The following is a 21128-nucleotide window of genomic DNA, read 5'->3' as shown; positions in this document are numbered from 1 at the left end:
AAGACTGCATCGCTCAACCATCGGGAGGGATCCCTTCATCGGAGGTGCCCTCTGCTCTGTACCCTTTGCTTTTCGTTCCCTTCTTTCTCTCGCTCTCTCCCTCTTTCTCTCTCCCTCCTTTTCTTCCCTTGCTCTCTATCCCCTGACCTGTTTCTTCTCTACCTGTCTTCCTCTTTGTCTGTTCTCCTTCTCCTTTCGCCCTTCGTTCTTCTTCTGCTCTTGCGGTTTGTTTCCTCCACACGGGTGTCCACGGCTTCACCATGGTGTTGGTGCTTATTTGTCGCACACTTCACCCGCGTGTGTATCTATTGTTTTATCTGTGATCACTGCCATTGCTGTGGTCATCGTTTTTTTTGCATTTTATCCACCTTTTTATTCTACTACTGCACTCACTTTGTCACTGGATCGAAGACCTGAATGGTAAAAGATCCTCCATCACCCTCGTTTCTGTGTGGAATGACTAAATAGAAGTTCACCCTAGAGACTGATCTAGCATTAGAAATACTGTCGACGCCACCCCTCTCTTGTTTGATCAAGGGAGGTCGAATCGATCCTAGATCCATCTCAAAGGGGATGCTTTAGTTTAAACTATGCGGTGCTGGTGACGGGCACAACTCACTCATTCACTCCGACGGAAGACATTTCTGTGTGCATCACCTGTGTTTGCCTCCCGTGTGTCTATATATGTGTCTGTTTGAAAAGATCTTCCACCAAATAGCAGAGTTCATCAAACCGTATTAACTTTGAGACAGCGTCCTATGTTGATCATGGTTACGCTTGCTGAACTCTTTATTCCAGGACTCTGGTTCTAACCCCCACTTGAGGTGTTAAATCCATCAGTTGTTAATTAGGGCCAGCAATCATCAGCAAGTCTACATAATACGCAGTGTTGAAATTAAGCGCGTCCCCTGGGAAGATGTAGTGTAAATTGCGTCTGGGGCGCTGCAAAACAGACCTAGGAACAGCCCTGGGGTGCTGGGTGAACCAAATCCTGGTGTTAATGAACAAAATGTTGGTTAACTTCTGTTCTGGGACAGTGGAGAGAGGTAAAATTATATATTATAAAATTATAAAGCCCTGATGACACGGAATACTGAGACGCATGTTCTTATTGAAGCAGCAGAATAAACACTATGAGGGACTGTTTTCTTAAACTGTGGGTCAGAACCTCGGGACAGGACCGTATAGGGCAGGCCTGCTTCTGGTGCGCTCCACCGTGTCGGGCAACAGCGTGCGCTCAGGAGCCTCTGTTCTGGGAATGAAAAACGTTTCGATTTTTAAGACTCTCTCTCTCTTTCAGACTAGTCTGCACTGGAAGGGTAGTAAAGATGGTTAAACGTCCAACAAAATGACACTGATGGATTTATAACCTCAAAACTGAAAGACAACATCGTGCCAGCTATTTGAATATTGAGATCCCCTCCCCCTCCCCACTGGAGCTCTGTATGATTTTGTCTTTCTTGATGTTGGAATGTGTAACTTGACTAAACATCACGTCTTAGCAAGTCTGGTCCATAAATATTTGGACATCAACATAATTTTCATCATTTTGGCTCTGAACACCACCACAATGGATTTTAAATGAAACAATCAAGATGTGCTTTAAGTGTAGAGTTTAATTTGAGGGTATTTACATCCATACCAGGTAAATGGTGTATTACAACATGTGCCTCCCCATTTTTAAGGGACAATGTAATTGGACAATTGGCTGCTCAGCTATTCCATGTCCAGGTGTGTGTTATTCCTTCATTAATTCATTTACAAGGAGCAGCTAAAAGGCCTAGAGTTAATTTCAATTGTGGTATTTCTACAATATTATCTGCTCATATTCAGCCAAATGCTTCAGAACTCATTGGACGGCGCTTCACAGTGCAGATGGACAATGACCCGAAGCATACTGCGAAAGCAACCAAAGCGTTTTTTCAAGGCAAAAAGTGGAATGTTATGCAATGGCCAAGTCAATCACCTGACCTGAATCCAATTGAGCATGCATTTCACTCGCTGAAGACAAAACTGAAGCAGGAACTGAAGACTGTTGCAGTCAAAGCCTGGCAGAGCAAAACCCAGCGTCTGGTCATGTCTATGGGTCCCAGACCTCAGGATTTCCAACCAAGTATTTTAAAGTGACAATTTGATTTATGATTCTTAGTTTGTCCAATTACTTGGTCCCTTAAAAAAAAAGGGGGGTGGGCATGTAAAAACTGTTGTAATTCCTACACTGTTCACCTGATTTTGAAGTAAATGCCCTCAAATTAAAACTGAAAGTCCACACATACAGCACATCTTGATTGTTTCATTTCAAGTCCATTGTGGTGGTGTACAGAGCCAAAATTGTGTCAATGTCCAAATATTTAGGTACCTGACTGTAGGTCGACGCACAGCGAGGGATGCGCTCTAATATGTTTCCCCTTCCTTTGTTTCTTCGCTCCTTCGTCCTTTCCCTCTGTTCCCCGCCGTCCCTCCAATCAGAATGGTGGATGTGGGGGGTCAGAGGTCAGAGAGGAGGAAGTGGATCCACTGCTTTGAGAACGTCACCTCCATCATGTTCCTGGTGGCCCTCAGCGAGTACGACCAGGTCCTGGTGGAATCGGACAACGAGGTAGGCACAGGCGCGCGCACACACACACCTTAACCATGCCCGCTATATGCTCATCCATAACCCTATAAGCATTGTTTTTGGACTGGCCAAAATGTCCCTACAACTCAAAATATTCGCACATTATAGGTGGTCTGTCGAGAGTCTGTTCTCACAAGTATAGTAAAACCAGCACACAACATACACACTGGACTCCATAAGTATTGGGACAGGGACAGCGACACATTGATATTTTTTGCTTCCTACTCCCTATTACTGTGGATGTGAAATGACACATTGAGGCTGTTTTGTTAGTTAACTATGGCTGGTCTGAGAGAGACATACAAAAACAATTCTATCAAAGATTTATACCACAAAACAAGGGATTGACTGATACTTCCGCTGGTTATCAGATATCATGCCGGTACCAGGTTAAAACGGGGCATCAGTATCAGAATTTCCCAGGTACTGAAAAGCCAATACCAAGAACCATGTATAAACATGTCGGATATCAAAGCAAAGTAACTTGATTTGTTTCCTTATCTTTGGCATGTCGAATCTCTAATGGAGAAAGATTGTTATTACGTATCACTCCTTTTTGTCCAATAACCCCCCAAACTAACTCTATGCTGTTCAGTAAAAGTAATTGACCATATTCACACGGTGGCCATTTTGCTCTTATGTCATGGTTGCATCAGGTTGGGGTTTGACATAAAATCAAAATGGCTGCTGTATTACTATGGTCAATGGATGGAACCTGTACTCAATACCTGCCAGTACTTCAAGTTTAGGACTCGGACATAGCAGCGGAAATACAGCTGCACCTAATAACATTAATTGATTTGGATGTGCCAGTGAGCCGGCATTGACTAGTTGGTACTAGCATTGTAAATGCTGGCCCACTTGCATCTATTGGGCCAGCATCTTGCGGATCTATTGCAACAAAAAGAACAACAGTTTACCCTGCTATGATATGTCTGAAAAGGGTCCATTGATAACAGCAGTGGAAAAAGTGTCATTGGTGCATTCCTACACAGAACACCTGTTAGTTCTTAAGGATGTACTGGATATCGGCCGATACCAGGCTAGAATAGATACTAGTAAAGGATATTGGTCTGATACCAGGCTAAAATAGATGCTAGTATAGGATATTGGTCCAATACCATGTTAAAATAGATACTAGTATATAGGGGTGTAACAATTCGACCTCGCAACGATTAGTTTCGATTACGATTCTTCAGGCAACGATTCGATGCATCATGAAATCTCTTAATTTGACCACGATTCGATTCAATTAATTTTCTATCGGTTAATTCCTCGAAAAATGTTGAATACACAAATGGGGCTGGGGGAACTGATTCACTCGGCATGAATGGACTATAGGTCAATAAAAACAACACACACAAAAAAAGATTTTGTTTTTCTTTTTTTTTCTTCTAATCAATTCTAACATTTTCAAATCGATGCAGTTGAATCGTCACATTAGGATCGATGCATTTCGATGCATCGTTGCACCCCTACTAGTATAGGATATCAGCCGATACCAGTCTAAAATAGATACTAGTATAAGATATCAGCCGATACCAGGTTAAAATAGATACTAGTATAAGATATCTGTCTGATACCAGGCTAAAATAGATACTAGTATAAGATATCAGCCGATACCAGGTTAAAATAGATACTAGTATAAGATATCTGTCTGATACCAGGCTAAAATAGATAGTAGTATAGGATATCTGTCTGATACCAGACTAAACTAGATGGTAGTATGGGATATCGGTTTGATACCAGGCTAAAATAGGGTATCTGTATGGGAGAATTTCCCCAATACTAAAATCTGATAACAAGAAATGTGCAACATGCCATAAATCAAAGCAAAGTGACTTGATTTGCTGGATTTCTTTTACATATAAAATTATGTTGGCTCTCTCTAATGGAGACACGTTGATTATATATCTCAATACTTTGTCTATACTGTTCAGTAAAGATCCATGGATCAGATGGGTACTTGGTATGGACCCATACTCAACGTTCAGGCGCTCTGTATGGGTGGTGAAGACGTGGTGTGGATGCGGTCCTAGTAACTCTCGTCTCCCTTCCCTCCACACCAGAACCGCATGGAGGAGAGCAAGGCGTTGTTCAGGACCATCATCACCTACCCGTGGTTCCAGAACTCCTCCGTCATCCTCTTCCTCAACAAGAAGGATCTGCTGGAGGAGAAGATCTCCTACTCGCACCTGGTCGACTACTTCCCCGAGTTTGATGGTGAGATCATCCGTTAGTGCTTGTGTGTGAGAGGGAGAGTGATGGTGAGATCATCCGTTAGTGCTTGTGTGTGAGAGGGAGAGTGATGGTGAAATCATCCATTAGTGCTTGTGTGTGAGAGGGAGAGTGATGGTGAAATCATCCTTTAGTGCTTGTGTGTGAGAGGGAGAGCGATGGTGAAATCATCCTTTAGTGCTTGTGGGGGAGGGGGAGAGTTATGGTGAAATGGTGAATAGCGACGATTGAATACTATATTGAGGGAGAACCATACCGGTCCGTTTTTGATGAGTGATGTTTCCAAATTCCATCACCTGAAGACCGTTTTGAGTGTTGTGTGCATATTCATCATTAAAGGTAATGTAGAACTTTAAACCAGCGGCATTTGGTTCTTTGTGTACAACATTCCCTCTCCAAATGATTGGGACCGACTAGACTGTTTAAAACTTGGCAACATAAAACATTCTAAATGGATTGCTATTGATGTTAGCAAGTTGCTAATGGCAAACACCGCAACAGGGAATACACTTTGGTCCAGGCCGTTCCCTAGTAAATGCAATTCCACTGAAACTGTTTTTATATTTGTAATGATGTTGGCTGTTTGAAACCTTTCAAAAACTGACATATATGGTTCTTCGTCTGAAGGCTTGGATCGTTGATTATGTCGGATGAATGCTAAGTTATCAGAATCAGAAATGTCTAAGTAAGCTTGCACATACAAGGAATTTGTCTTGGTCATTTGGTACATTAACAGACAATTAAAGTAGAATAAAATAAAATAGGATATATAAACTAAATGAAAATAAAGGTAGAATAGAATATAGGACAGGGCTATGAAATTGTCCAGGATTGTAGTAGAGTACCATAATTCCTCTAATAGTAACCCCGGCTTGTATTTGTTTCAACTGTAGCGGGTACCAGGCTTGTATTAGGAGGAGGCCTGTATAAGAGGGAGGCCTATATTTCAGATTTCAAACGGATCATAATGAATAAATCAACATTTTGTGTCAGTTTGAACCCAGTAAAATGTACTGGGTTCATTTATTGAAACCAAGTACTGTATGAAATAGTAAACAGTGCAATTACAGGTGGTCACTGGTCAATTCAACATTTTCAAAGTGAAATCAAGTAACCAGCTCAGTATGCAGCTCAGTATATTAGTAACCCGGCTTGTATTAGGAGGCCGGCTTATAATTGCTTAGCTCAAGAGCGCACCCGGCCATTAATAGAGACCCGGCTTGTATTTGAGACCCGGTTACTATTAGAGGAATTACGGTATATACACTCAATTGGAATAGAAAATACGTTTTGCTTGTCATGCTCAGGTCCGGTTCCTTTCCTCCCTGTTCCCACCCGAGTATGTTAATATGGTCAATTGGTGAAAAAGACTCTTGTGTGCAGTGCAAGCACTGTTACCACTGTTAATGTCTTTGTCTGTCCCGTAGAGCTGTGATTCGTTTACGATTCCGCTGTCCAAGTGGCATCTCGATAATATATTGCATCCTCAATTTTCTAATCTACATTACTGCACATGCCTACTTTTTCATCAATTGATACAAACAGTCGGATAAATTAACTTAATTTAGAACGTTCTTATCCTCTTAACTCATTGAGCGCCAAAAACTTAATATATCGTGTTTCGCCGCAAACGCTTGAGCGCCAAAAACGTAATATCTCGTTTTTTTCGATCCTTTGATATTTTCCCTTTGATCCCCGTTCTAAACATTCAGCCGGAGCTCCCTGGCACATCTGCCTACGTTGGAATTGCAATGACTGTTGAATCTCGCCAGTTGGCAGTATCACCTACCTTATGAACATGCATGGGCCAGCTATTAGTGTGTTAGTGCCAGCCCCCAAACACCTAGGGCAGAAATGAGCAGGACACGTTCGACAATCGCGATCGCCTAGAGTGAACTATTGGATATTATGAGAAAGACAAAACGGATTATATGGATGATGATTATGGTTGATAAGGTGCGTTTCCACCAGACTATGGACTATGTTGGACTCAGCACTACTGGTAAAATGTAAAAAAATATATAATCATATATATATAGTCTGGCTCGAGCAGATGAAGAAGACTCATGAGGGCTACCTAACATTATATGTATTGATCCTGTTTGATTCAAGACACTTTTGGACTCGAAGTTCAAGTTCAAGTTTCTTTATTAGTTGTCATACAGAAGTACAGAATACTTTTATACTAAATGCTTCTTTCTGTTACGCTCCAGGGACTGTGCTAGAGAAAAATAGATAAGTATAAAATAAGTATCGGTATAAAATAGAAGTCAAGTACGTAGACAAAGTGTTCAGTATATACATATATAATGTACAATGCAGAGTAGAAGTAACTGAGTTACAATACAATATACTATACAGTACAAAGCAGAAATGGGATGAGGTACAATTTACAGTAAGGTGTAATGAGGTATGGGTTGTAGTGCAAATTCTTTACCTATAAAGTGTGTTTAGGTGTTCTAAAGTGGGTGCTGCAGTCAGTTTGTTTAAAGTGAGTGTGTGCGTGTGGATGAATACGCAGCAGTTCAAAGAGGCAGTTGTTTGGGTGGTTGGAGTCTTTGATAATTCTCTTAGCCTTACCCATGCACCGCTTGTTGTAAATGTTCTGGAGAGTGGGAAGCCCCCCTCCAATTGTGCGTTCGGCTGAACGGGCCACTCTCTGTAGTCTGCTGCGGTCTTGTTCGGTGCTATTCCCAAACCAGGAGGTGATATTGCCAGTCAGGATGCTCTCTATTGTGCATGAGTAGAAGTTCTTAAGGATCTTCTGACTGACTTGGAACTTCCTTATGCGCCTGAGGAAGTAGAGGCGTTGCCGTGCCTTCTTCACAACACTGTCAATGTGTGTGGTCCATGTCAAGTCCTCGGATATGTGGACTCCTAGGTACTTGAAACTGTTCACTCTCTCAACTGGTGCCCCGTCGATGCTGAGGGGGCTGTAGTCCTTGACCCCCGACCTCCTGAAGTCCACAATCATCTCTTTTATTTTGCTGACGTTCAGGGAGAGGCAGTTCTCCTGACACCACTGCGACAGATTATCTACCTCTTCCAGGTAGGCCCTCTCGTCGTTGGCAGAGATCAGGCCCACCACTACTGTGTCATCAGCAAATTTGATGATTGTGTTGTTGTTCCGCTGTGCCACACAGTCATGTGTGTACAGGGAGTAGAGGAGGGGACTCAGAACACAGCCCTGGGGGGTCCCTATGTTGAGCGTGATGGATGAGGAGGTGCAGTTGCCTGCTCTTACCACCTGGGGTCTACCCGTCAGGAAGTCCAAGACCCACTGGCAGAGGTCAAAGTTCAAGCCCAGGTCCCTGAGCTTGGCTATGAGTTTGGAGGGGACTATGGTATTGAATGCTGAGTTGTAGTCGATGAACAACATTCTCACACAGTTCCCCTGCCTCTTGTCCAGGGCCCTGTTTCATGTACGTGGTTCAACTAAGTCGATCAAGATGTCCATTATCCAGCTTCAGTTAACCCGATGTTCGAAGCCGGGATTTTCCTGTTTCACAAAGGTGGATTCAGTCTCGTTAACTCAAGCCAGACTTGCGAGTCAGGCTAAATGCGCGCGGCCGTTTTAGGTGAAAAGCCAGCACGTATCGATGGCAGAGACCCTGATTCTCAACGGCATTGATTGATTAATTGATTTAAGACTTTATTGACAGATTGCAATACGGCTCAATCGCCTCGCCGACAAGTTAAATGCGTTATCTATAGGCTAATTCTAAGTCCCTCATTACCTCAATCAATCAGATTATATTTCTTTAAACTTGCCTGCTGGATTGAATAATCAAATGAGATCTTGCTAGCGAAAATTATTAGTTAACTGTTATACAGAATTACGATACGGCTCTCTTACCCATTGATTGATGTATAGTCAATCTTTTACTTATCTTCTCTGTGGTGTAACGGGTTCTTCTTTTGACTTTCACACGGACGACCGGGGTTCAAGACCCTAGTCTTTTCCTTCTTTTTGCAATATAGGAATAATTCAATTTGGTGCACGTTGAGAGCTATATAAAGAATGACATCCTCAATGCATGTAGATTTATAATATTTTAACTTAAAACCAGGCTACTTTGGCGTATAATCATTAATATTATATTCAAAAAAATCATATTGGAAACACCGGGATTTGAACCCCGGTCGCTGGATTGGCAGGCTTGAGCACTACCGCTGGGCCACTGGGCCAGATGGGATAAATTCATTGTTTATACATTAATGAACGAGAGACCCGTGTTTAGAATATCCTTTGTTTTGAATGAAGTTTATCTCTTTATCCTCATTCATTAATGTGACGTCAACGGCTCATTCAATTTCTCAAATCCGTCAAACAGCGCATCTCATCAGACATCTTAATCCCAGTTACAATTAAAATAACCACATCATGTGTACATCGCACGAGCGAGCGCCACCGTCGCCACGGTATATATAACGTGCATTATTTAGGACAAAGTGAATTTAATATCAGCATTTTGGGTCTATTTTACATTTCAAAAGCCCCCTCTGGAAGAATGGAGCACAAAAACGTAATTCAGAATGGTATAATGCAGATCGTAGACTGTGGGAATAGTTTCAGGAAACGAGCTGTCACTTCTTTGCGGGGGCGTGGCTCTGCGTGATCGGGCTAACTTGAACTTGAACTCTGCTTTCGAGCAGGCTCAAACTTTTGGATCTGTTGGCATGGTGATCTGGAAAATCCACGTACATGAAACCGGAAAGTCCGGCTAACCCAGTTATCCAGCTAAAGTTATCCGGCTAACTCAGTTATCCAGGTACATGAAACGGGGCCCAGGTGTGATGCTGCTGTGATGATGCAGCACATGGGCTATGGCGTCCTCCGTGGACCTGTTGGGGCGATATGCAAATTGCAGGGGGTCCAGGTTGATGGGGAGGGAGGAACAGATGTAGCCCTTCACTAGCTTCTCAAAGCACTTCATGGCTATGGAGGTGAGAGCTACAGGGCGGTAGTCGTTGAGGCAAGCGGGTGTAGATTTTTTGGGTACAGGGATAATGGTGGACTTCTTCAGACAGGTGGGGATGACAGCCTGTTCCAAGGACAGGTTGAAGATGTCAGTGAATACCGGGGCCAGTTGGTCGGCACAGACTTTTAGGACGCGGCCGAGGATGCCGTCCGGTCCTGCTGCCTTCCTGATATTCACTTTCTTAAAGGTCCTCCTCACCTCATGTTCTGTTATCCTGAACACTGAATCTCCATCAGCATCGCCCCCCCCCCCCCCCCCCTCCATTGCAGTAGGCTGGTGTTGTTATTCACAGCCTCAAACCTCGCATAGAAGGTATTGAGATCATTTGCTAAGGAGATGTCACTGTTCAGCTTGAGGGAGGTGCCTTTGTAATCTGTGGCCCTGCCACATACCTCTAGAGTAGAGCCATATGAAATCCGCGTTCACGGAATCGCGGAATTTAGCAATAAAAATGGAATACATTTTTTTGTGTGCAATACTCTGATTCAGCCATTGGCAATTCAGCCGTTGGGTGGGGGGCGCTGTTGAGCGGGCCTGTGACCGGACCTGAAAGCGCCCCTGGCTCTGCAGTTGCATACTATTGGGATTCGTTGGGAACAGCAGCACGGAGTCTCGACTCGGGACTTATTTTATTTTATTTTAGCAGCAGTTATCATCAATATCGACCAGGAGGACAGCGCGATCTAAGGGACATGTTTCATTACTAGTCAAGTGTCATTACTTTAGTTATCAAAGGTGGAATCTCTGGACGCAATGATATTATATAGTTTAGAGCTAAACTACGTTTTTCTTTCTTGTTAGGAGAGGGATAACTTATTCAGTTGGATTTGATTTGATCTTTATTTATCTCTAACATTTTCAACCATAAACACACACATTTGTAATAACAAAAAAAACTAAAACGAAATAAAATACAAATACATTTAAATATAAATATATTTTCCTATGGAAGGAATAATCAACATGGCTCCAATTGGTTGACTATAACAGCACCGTGACCAGGGGTGCAGTGCTGGGCATACGCGGTCAAACGACGTTTGGGCTTCGTCACTGAGGCAGAATTGCGCGCATCCTATTATTATGCAAAGTCTAGGTGATAAGTGCCGGCCGGTACTTATCACCTAGACTGTGTGTGTGTGGAGTGTTGGGCGTGTGTTATGTGACAAAAGACCGCCCGTCTCGTCCCCAGCTCCGACTCATGAAAGAGGAGAGATACATGTATGCGCGTGCGTGCGGGAGCGCACGTGGCGTTTGGCCTTGGCCCATATTACGACTGCACCACTGACCGTGACCAAATATCCCTATACTAGCACCTTGTTAAACACTTTTTTTTTTTTTTTATATATATATATTTATTTATTTTTAATCATAATTATTCTTGTGAAATCTTTCCACCTGGGAGCCTTTTGACTAAATCAATTTATTCTCCCCTTCTCTGAATGGTGTTTCTTATGGCAATAACAACTATAGACGACAAAACCAAAGTAAAGAAACGACATTTGATTTACAGTTACATTCACTTTGGGACGGTTAAGATTGTATTTCGGGACGGTTCTGGGACGGTGGTGAAAAAAGTTAGTCTGGAGCCCTGGTCTCCGCCCTCCCAGACCGACGGTAGGGGGTAGAGTGCGCAACGACCAGGAAGGGGATTGGGAATTGGCATAACGACTAACATTGGGATGGGAGAAAAACGGAAAAAGGAGGAGGAAAAAGATGATAATAAAAAAAAAAAAAAAAAACGATGAAAACCCAACTATACACAGGTTTTCGGGGGTCCTGGCGCTCAACGCATGGCGAGATAACCCGACTATTATCGGGTCTGGCGTCCAAAGAGTTAAAAAAGAATTTAAATATAATCGCAAATTGAACCGCAATCGCAATACCTGTTATCACAATTAGATATTTTCCCAAAATCGTTCAGCGTAGACCAGGGATTAACCCCTGGTCGTCAAGAGAGAGGGGAGATGAGGAAGATGAGCTGGTGCTGACGGGGAGTGAAGATGAGCTGGAGGACTGATCATATAGTATATACCCCACACACACAAATGCACACACACTGTGTTTAAGTTATTAAAGCATAATGATTGTCCAAAATCTCGGTTTTATACATTTCAGTGTTTTCCCTAGGATTTTTTCAGGGGGGTGGTAGGCCCCCGAAACTAATAGTGTTGTTGCCGGGCGCGCGTGTCACGGATACGTGGCGTCAACAGTGTTGTCATAGACACACGTAGTAAGGCGGTTGTTAGCATTGGTGCATTTCTCTACACTGAGCTGAAATTAAAGGATTGCACATAAATTAGGTAAATAAATATGAACAATATTAACAATCTGTAACATTTTAGATCAACTCAAAAAAGGCAACGAAAATATCATTTGACATTTTTATTTTTTAGCTCTTCCAGACATTTAAATGAAAAACAATATTGTTTTCAATACAAGTTTCAAGTTTCTTTAATAGTTGTCATACAGAAGTACAGAATACTTTCATACATTTACATTTACATTTACATTTAGTCATTTAGCTGACGCTTTTATCCAAAGCGACTTACAAGTTCTGTACGACAAGCCATCAGGAAGGGCACAACTCTATCAGCTGAGTAACAATGTTCATCAAAGTGTTGAGTGCTACAGTGTAGGTTAGTTTATTAGGACAAGTGCATGACAGTATGGTTAGTTAGGGTTAGGTTTTTTTTTTTCTTTTTTTTTTTTTTTTTAATTCAGATAATGGTTGAAGAAGTGCGTCTTTAGTCGACGGCGAAAGATTGGACGTGTTTCGGCTGTCCTAACTGGGGTGGGTAGTTCATTCCACCATTGTGGGGCAAGGACTGAGAATAGGCGACTTCTCTTTGATGACCCTCCCGGAGCTTGGATAGGAGTAGGTCTGAGGCGGCCAGAAGATGCAGAGCGTAGGGGTCTTGAGGGTGTGTAGTTAGAGACCATTGACCGGAGGTAGGCGGGAGCAGTTCCCTTTGCCGCACGGTATGCTTCGGTACAAAATGCTTCTTACTGTTACGCTCCAGAGACTGTGCTAGACAAGATAGTATCAAATAACATAGTATAGCATGTAAATTAGAAGTAGAAAATGAGGTCACAGTGTTCAGTATAGACATATGTACAATGTTCGATGCAGAATAGACGTAACTGAGTTACCATATAATGTACAATACTATATAGTGCAAAGCAGAAATGGGATGAGGTACAATTTAGGTACAATTTACAGTAAGGTGTACGAGTTGTAGTGCAATCCTTCATCAATAAATATAAAGTGTGGGGAGTGGGTGCTACAGTGTGTTTGTTTAAAGTGAGTGTGTGCTATAAAGTGTGGGGAGTGGGTGCTACAGTGTGTTTGTTTAAAGTGAGTGTGTGCGTGTGGATGTGTGTGCTATGTGCGTTTGATGGTTGTTGTGTAGTGTTCATTGTTCGTTGAGCAGCCTGATGGCCTGGGGATAGAAGCTTCTTCTGAGTCTTTCTGTGCTTGCCTTGAGACTCTGGTATCGCTTGCCTGACCGCAGCAGTTCAAAGAGGCGGCAGTTCACTGTAAAGTGCCACGTTTTGATATATTGACCTTTAAACTTTAAAGGAAAACTCCAACATTTTGGGAAATTAGCTTATTTAACATCTTCCCTGGAGTTAGACAAGAAGATACATACCTTTTTTGTCTCTGTGCGTGCATTTAGCTTAGGGAACAGTCGCTCCGTTAGCGTAGCTTAGCTTCATCACTGGAAGTGGGGGGGTTTTAGAGCCTGACGTTCCCTACAGTGCCCTACAGTCACCAAATACACTCCAAATACAACTCAAGTTCAAGTTCAAGTTCTTTAATAGTTGTCATACAGAAGTACAGAATACTTTCATACAAAATGCTTCTTACTGTTACGCTCCAGAGACTGTGCTAGACAAGATAGTATCAAATAACATAATAACATAATATAGCATGAATTTAGAAGAAGAGAATGAGGTCACAGTGTTCGGTATAGACATATGTACAATGTTCTGAGTTACCATATAATATACAATACACAATACTATGCAGTGTACTAATGTACAGTACTATCTAGTGCAAAGCAGAAATGGGATGAGGTACAATTTTAGGTACAATTTACAGTAAGGTGTACGAGTTGTAGTGCAATCCTTCATCCATAAATATAAAGTGTGGGGAGTGGGTGCTACAGTGTGTTTGTTTAAAGTGGGTGTGTGCTATAAAGTGTGTGGAGTGGGTGCTACAGTGTGTTTGTTTAAAGTGAGTGTGTGCGTGTGGATGTGTGTGCTATGTGCGTTTGGTGGTTGTTGTTGTGTAGTGTTCATTCATTGTTCGTTTAGCAGCCTGATGGCCTGGGGATAGAAGCTACTTCTGAGTCTTTCTGTGCTCGCCTTGAGACTCCGGTATCGCTTGCCTGACCGCAGCAGTTCAAAGAGGCAGTTGTTCGGGTGACTGGAGTCTTTAATGATTCTCTTAGCCTTGCCCTTGCAACGCTTGTAGTAAATGTTCTGGAGGGTGGGGAGCCCCCCTCCAATTGTGCGTTCGGCTGCACGTGTCACTCTTTGTAGTCTGCTTCGGTCTTTTGCAGTGCTATTCCCAAACCAGGAGGTGATGTTGCCGGTCAAGATGCTCTCTATTGTACATGAGTAGAAGTTCTTAAGGATCTTCTGGCTGACTTGGAACTTCCTTAGGCGCCTGAGGAAGTAGAGGCGTTGTCGTGCCTTCTTCACCACACTGTTAATGTGTGTGGTCCATGTCAAGTCCTCGGATATGTAGGCTCCGAGGTACTTGAAGCTGTTGACTCTCTCAACCGGTGCCCCGTCGATGCTGAGGGGGCTGTAGTCCTTGACCCCCGACCTCCTGAAGTCCACAATCATCTCCTTTGTTTTGCTGACGTTCAGGGAGAGGCTGTTTTCCTGGCACCATCCCGCCAGGACCTTGACCTCTTCCAGGTAGGCCCTCTCGTCGTTGGCAGAGATCAGGCCCACCACCACTGTGTCGTCAGCAAATTTGACGATTGTATTGCTACTCCGCTGAGCCACACAGTCGTGTGTGTACAGGGAGTAGAGGAGGGGACTCAGAACACAGCCCTGGGGGGCCCCTATGTTGAGGGTGATGGATGAGGAGGTGCAGTTGCCTGCTCTCACCACCTGGGGTCTGCCAGTCAGGAAGTCCAAGACCCACTGGCAGAGGTCATAGCCCAAGCCCAGGTCCCTGAGCTTGGCTATGAGTATGGAGGGGACTATGGTATTGAATGCCGAGCTGTAGTCGATGAATAGCATTCTCACATAGTTCCCCTGCCTCTTGTCCAGGTGTGATGCTGCTGTGTGCAGCACATGGGATATGGCGTCCTCCGTGGACCTGTTGGGGCGGTATGCAAATTGCAGGGGGTCCATGTTGATGGGGAGGGAGGAGCAGATGTAGCCCTTTACTAGCTTCTCGAAGCACTTCATGGCTATGGAGGTGAGAGCTACAGGGCGGTAGTCGTTGAGGCAAGCAGGCTTGGATTTTTTGGGTACAGGGATAATAGTGGACTTCTTCAGGCAGGTGGGGATGACAGCCTGTTCTAAGGACAGGTTAAATATGTCAGTGAATACTGGGGCCAGTTGGTCGGCACAGACTTTTAGGACGCGGCCGGGGATGCCGTCTGGACCTGCTGCCTTCCTGATATTCACTTTTTTAAAGGTCCGCCTCACCTCATGCTCTGTTACCCTGAACACTGCGCCTCCATCAGCAGCCGACCCCCCCCCCCCCCATTGCCGAGGCTTGTGAGCTGGTGTTGTTATTACCAGCATCAAACCTCGCATAGAAGGTATTGAGGTCATTTGCTAAGGAGATGTCACTGTTCAGTTTGAGGGAGGCGCCTTTGTAGTCTGTCATCGTTTTGAGCCCCTGCCACATAGCTCTAGAGTCAGCTTGTTCAAACTGGAGTTCAATTTTATCCCTGTAGCGTCGTTTGGCCTCTGACACAGTCCTCCTTACGTTGTATCGCGCCACCTTGTGGTCATTCATGTTGCCTGCCTCTAGGCCGTCGTTGTATGCTTTGGTGCGCTCTCTCAGAGCTTCACGGACGGATTTGTCAACCCAGGGTTTTTGATTTGGGTAAACTTTCATTTTGGTAGTGGGGATTGTTTCTTTCACCCTAGTACAAACATAGTCCAGCACTGTCTCCGTGTAGGCATTAATGTTATCTGTGTCGCGGAACACATTCCAGTCTGTGTTGTGAAACACTGACCGGATCGTATCCTCTGACGTCACATCCCATTTCTGCACCTCTCGCGAGACTACGGGAGTACTTTTAATTCTCTGTCTATACTTTGGTGAAAGAAAAATTGATGCGTGATCTGACTTACCGAAGCCACTATCAGAATGAGCCTTGTAGCCACCTTTAAATTGCGTGTAACAGTGATCTAGGATGTTACCGCCTCTGGTGTTGCAAGTCACATGCTGATAGAAGTCGGGCAATACCTTTCTCAGATTGGCGCTATTGAAATCTCCCAGTACTAAAAACTCCAAAACGTTCCTGTAAACATGTTGTGACCTGTGTATTTACCACGTGGAGAAATAAAAAATAATTGAATTAGACAATTACGTTTTCTAAACGGATATACTCAGAACTTATTTTTGCGCGCAGTCAGTGATTTCTACGTGGAAGCCGTGTTTGTTTACATTCTCATTCATTCAAAGGATCCGAACCGATTGAAGTTTATGGATACCATGACTTAAAATCCTCTTACCTTGACCATTAAAAGCCTCCCCAATTTAGAAAACAGTAATCCAATGGCTGGTATTGATAATATACTACTAACTACTGTACGCTCAGAGCTAACCGGAGCTAATACTAAAGCTAATATAATGACTTCCTTTCTGGGGGTTTTCAAAATAAAAGAGCGACGTCTATAGCAGCGGAATACGTTTATTTTGTACATTATCTAACATTAACACGAACCTAAACTAACGTTACAACTAACCTAAACAAGACCGAAAAATAAACTTCATTCATTCAAAAATCGATATTTACCGTTAATTTTGTCCCGATTTTTATCTATTCTTCCAAATGGCATATCGTCTCAGCCTTACAGTATACACGGGTGCAGTATACATAAGGTACCCTAACTGGCATGATATACGTCATACATTGTAGTCCGTGCAGTTTAGGTGGTTTAAGAGTCGGACGCACTTAGTGATCAGACATTCCTAGCAGTTCTCGAGTTCTGCTGCCGTTAGTTCCCCAGCTGCTGGCAGCGCTCTGCCCACTGTTCACTGTTTGAGTAGCGTCACGGTGACCAAATGCGTCCACATTTTTATAGGATTCTATCACATTTTCATAACAATAGCGAATATTACTTACCCTGCGCCATTTTCATTGAGGTTTCTTACAAATTAACAATGTTTTATTTGTCCTATATATGCGGATAACATTTAAAATCTTAAATTGTACCATTTTGTTTCCCTTTAGACAACAAACATAATGCTAATGATGCACTTTTGTTAAGATAATTAGTTTACCATTCGCGGTCACTGTACTGAGGTCGCATTAATAGTTGACCGCTGTTCAGATCGCGTCAAAGAATAGACGCGTCCCAGTGACCTGTGCTAAAGGTCTTGGGAAATGTATTCATGTAGTTTTCAACATTTTCACCTTTTAATTTTAAACCAATGCTACTATCTACTGACAACAGAAAGTGTTTTGTATCGTCAACTTGAGAGGCACTTCCGTAAACACCGTCGCCCAAAACCCATTCTAGAGATTCCCACTTTTTACTGGGAATGGGGCGTGGCCGAATTTGGTCCGAGACAATGAGAGTGACTGAGATTGGTCTACGTTCCGTTAACTGCATGCGTATGACGTCTGCTGCAATGGAGATGTAACGGAACTCTATAGATTTATTCATCTCTTTGCTCTTCCTCTCTGTGTGCATGCAGGTCCCCAGCGAGATGCCCAGGCAGCGCGGGAGTTCATCCTGAAGATGTTTGTGGACTTGAATCCGGACAGCGACAAGATCATCTACTCCCACTTCACCTGCGCTACGGACACTGAGAACATCCGCTTCGTGTTTGCGGCGGTCAAAGACACCATCCTACAGCTCAACCTCAAAGAGTACAACCTTGTCTGAGGAGCTCACACAACACACACACACACAACACAACACAACACAACACAACACAAACACAAACACACAGCGCACACCTTCCCATTGCACAAACGCACACCACGTGTGCGCTCGACTCCACATGCGTCGCAACACATACTACGCCCGCACGCACACACACACACACACACACACACACCGATAGAACCCTTCCCTTTTTGTTTATTCAGTATAACGGATTCAAACAGACCCCGCCCCGCCCCCCCCTCCCATACACCCCTCCTCTTTCACCAAAGCTTGCCCTCTTCCTCCTCCTCTCGGCAGCTTGTGTCAGAGTCCTCCCTCCCTCCCCGATTCTGGTCCTCGTCTCAAATTTGCCCCCCCGACTGCTGTCTCTGGCACACTGGTCTGGCACATGGCCTGTATCCCACAGGTGACTACGGAGGGGACTTTGGTGTTTGTGTTTGTGTTGTGTGTGTGTGTGTGTGTGTGTGTGTGTGTGTGTGGGCAACAAGGACCAGTGAGGAGCTGTGTATTGGATGAACTGTGGGTTCCAAGGCCCCGCCCCTTTTAGGAGTTGATCTTTTAGCTGGTGTGAGATCAGATCCTGAGATTTGTCTCCTCGTCGGAGCTCCCGGCGGCGTGGGAAGGAGGAAGTCGTTATCGTAGCTCCTGACCGGCGATACAGATAAGTAAAGCGGAACGCGCGAGGAAAATCACAGGGACTCGCCACGAGCTCACAGCGGGGTAACGACGTAACCTCGACGGGATGTGATGTTGCACACAGGAAGTGGGGGGGGGGGGGGGGGGGGGGGGTGGGCGGGCATAGGATTCTGTCTCCACCTTGCATCTATGAATGTACCCTCCCGTGTGAGCGTTGCAATCGCAAAAAAGAGAAAAGAGAAAAAAAAATATATATATATATTATAAAGTAAATGCATTATGTAAACACTAAGAGAAAAAGCACGAGGGGGAGCAGTAAGGCTAATCGAAATCTCTGTTCATCGCTGAGATTTTTTAAACATTTTTAATGATAGTAGTTGCTACGTCTACTTCTATTTAACGAAATAACGGCACATTCGAAAAACACAAAAACTTAAAAATGCGCAAAACGGAAATGTAAAAAAAACAAGTAACCAGAAATTTACTTGACAATAGGTATCCTTTGCAGATTTCCGTTTGTTTTGTTTTTTTTATTTTTATTTTCTTTTCGTTTTAAGTTGATCATACTGCTTCCCTCCAGATGTTTTCTGTACAGATTCACAGAAACCTGTCTGTAAACCTTCCACGTGACATCGCCTGGTTCCATTGAGATACACACTACTACATGACACTAGGAGTGAGTGAGAAGACTTAACATTTTGACACAGGCTATGCCAAGATCAGGGCGGGCGGGCGGGCAGAGCTGAGGTGAGCGCGATGTCATCGGTATGCATCTGCCAGTAGAGTTAACCACGAGATTCTATCTTCTTAGCAGCCTGGATGGGCTTTTCAATGCAAGGGGCGTATTTTGACCAAAATCAAAAACCGTCAAGTTTTGTACATAAATCATGTCCGGGAGGGGGGTGGGGGCGAGGGTTTGAATCCAGGCCGTGGCATCTTTGAAGATGTCACGCCGCTCGTCACTCGGCAGTCCTATTGGACACAGCCTGGCGGTGATGTGGTGACATCCATTATATCAACACACACAGGGCCTGCTTCTGTTTACTTTTGTACTGTATAGTCACTTTGTTTGTTTATAAAAAAGATTGCTTGCTGTTGAGTGGTGAGAGGAGAGCTGTGACCCTTCTCTCATAGACACGCACTCTGGCGTTTGCAAACGTTCTTGTTTGTGTATATTTATGTTTGTAAATACATATACACAGAAAACGCTCCTGTACAAAAAAGAAAAGACGGCTCTGTGGTACACCATCTTTGGCAAAAAAAAAAAAAAACAGAAAAAAAAGAGAGAAAAATAATAATCCACTTCTTTCGATAGTGTACTGTTTTGTTTTTGTTTTCTTATGAATTTACGGTAGTAATGATACTGTGATTATGGCTTTTTTTTATTTTATTTGTTTATTAGAGGACTCCACACAGATGAGTGCTGTTGAGTAAAACGAGAGACCAGGAGCAATAGTCGGGCGGGGGGGCAGGGGGGGGGGGGGATTGTCCACCAAGAACCTTTTCCCCCCGCGGCGCGCAGGACTGCCGCCGTGGGGCTGTAACGTGGCAAATTGTGGTCACTCACTCACTCACTCACTCATGGACGTTCCGTGAAGGACATTTAGTCGAACGCATGCGCAGATCATTTACACGCTTCTAGCGACTCCTCTCCTGCGCTGGCACGGCGCTAACGTGGCGTGGAAGCGGGGTCTGGCCGCACCACACACACACACACACACACACACACACTAAGCGACGCCTTTCTCTGCATCTCCCCAAATCATCCTCGAACGGCATTACCCCCCCCCCCCCCCGCTTTCAATCGCACGGTATTAACGACACAAAAGCTGCCCCCAGCTGCTAACGAGCACTCTCGTGCGCACACCGGGATGTGCACGGATCCGCCGGAGGCAGCTTCATTTCAGCTCGGCACGGACAATTAACCCTCTTCACCTTTTTGTTTTGTTTTTTGTGTGCGTCAGTGATTTAAGGTGAGAATCTACTCGCATTTCTTCAACTGTAGAGCAAGTTTATTTCCTGTTAACATGCATACCTTTGTGTATTTCCCAGTTTGTGTTCGTAAAAAGGAATTGATGAGCCGAGGTGCGCTAGCTCACATTGTGAGTGAACGGTCGTTTACGTTAACAGCCTCGGCTCTGAATACCACCTGTACTAAAAGGGGTCGTCTTATAATTGCGCTTTAGGGAGTGGAGGCGTCCCTGTGAAGACGCCGCTACGTAGGAGCGATATTTAGCCCATTTCCTGGTAAGCTAATGTATCATGTTTGGTATCAATGGATTCCCTGCAATCAGATTCATATGATATCAATGAATTTGTGCTAGCTTAAGAACTCAGCCCGGTACGGCCTTCAGAGGACAGTGGTCAAGGTCGGGATGATATATGGGCTGCTAGCATTACCAAGTAAGTGTAACGTTAACCAAACAACTTTCACATTCCACAACTGGCTGCGCCAAAACACATAATGTTAGTTGCGCCTTGGGTCCGGACGGTTTCGTGCTTGTATTCTTTTCTTTCTTTCTTTTACCCTCACAACTCCACACTACTGCAACAGCTCC

The 21128-nt window shown here is 44.1% G+C and overlaps 1 protein-coding gene across 2 annotated transcripts in view; it reads left to right on the top strand.

The window, feature by feature from the left end:
• Positions 1-18702, top strand: part of gna11b (guanine nucleotide binding protein (G protein), alpha 11b (Gq class)) — a 71607-nt gene extending 52905 nt beyond the window's left edge. For both annotated transcript variants that reach the window (XM_084309860.1, XM_084309861.1), the window contains 3 exons: positions 2470-2599; positions 4687-4840; positions 17741-18702. In XM_084309860.1, coding sequence (XP_084165986.1) covers positions 2470-2599; positions 4687-4840; positions 17741-17931 — 475 coding nt within the window. In that variant the 3' untranslated portion in view covers positions 17932-18702. The remainder of the gene's footprint in view (positions 1-2469; positions 2600-4686; positions 4841-17740) is intronic.
• Positions 18703-21128: the final 2426 nt, after the last annotated feature.

The sequence above is a fragment of the Notolepis coatsorum genome (assembly GCF_963971535.1).
Source record: "Notolepis coatsorum genome assembly, chromosome: 3".
Lineage (NCBI taxonomy): Eukaryota > Metazoa > Chordata > Actinopteri > Aulopiformes > Paralepididae > Notolepis > Notolepis coatsorum.
Note: the sequence above shows the minus strand (reverse complement) of the source record. Positions and strands in the feature narration are given on the sequence as shown.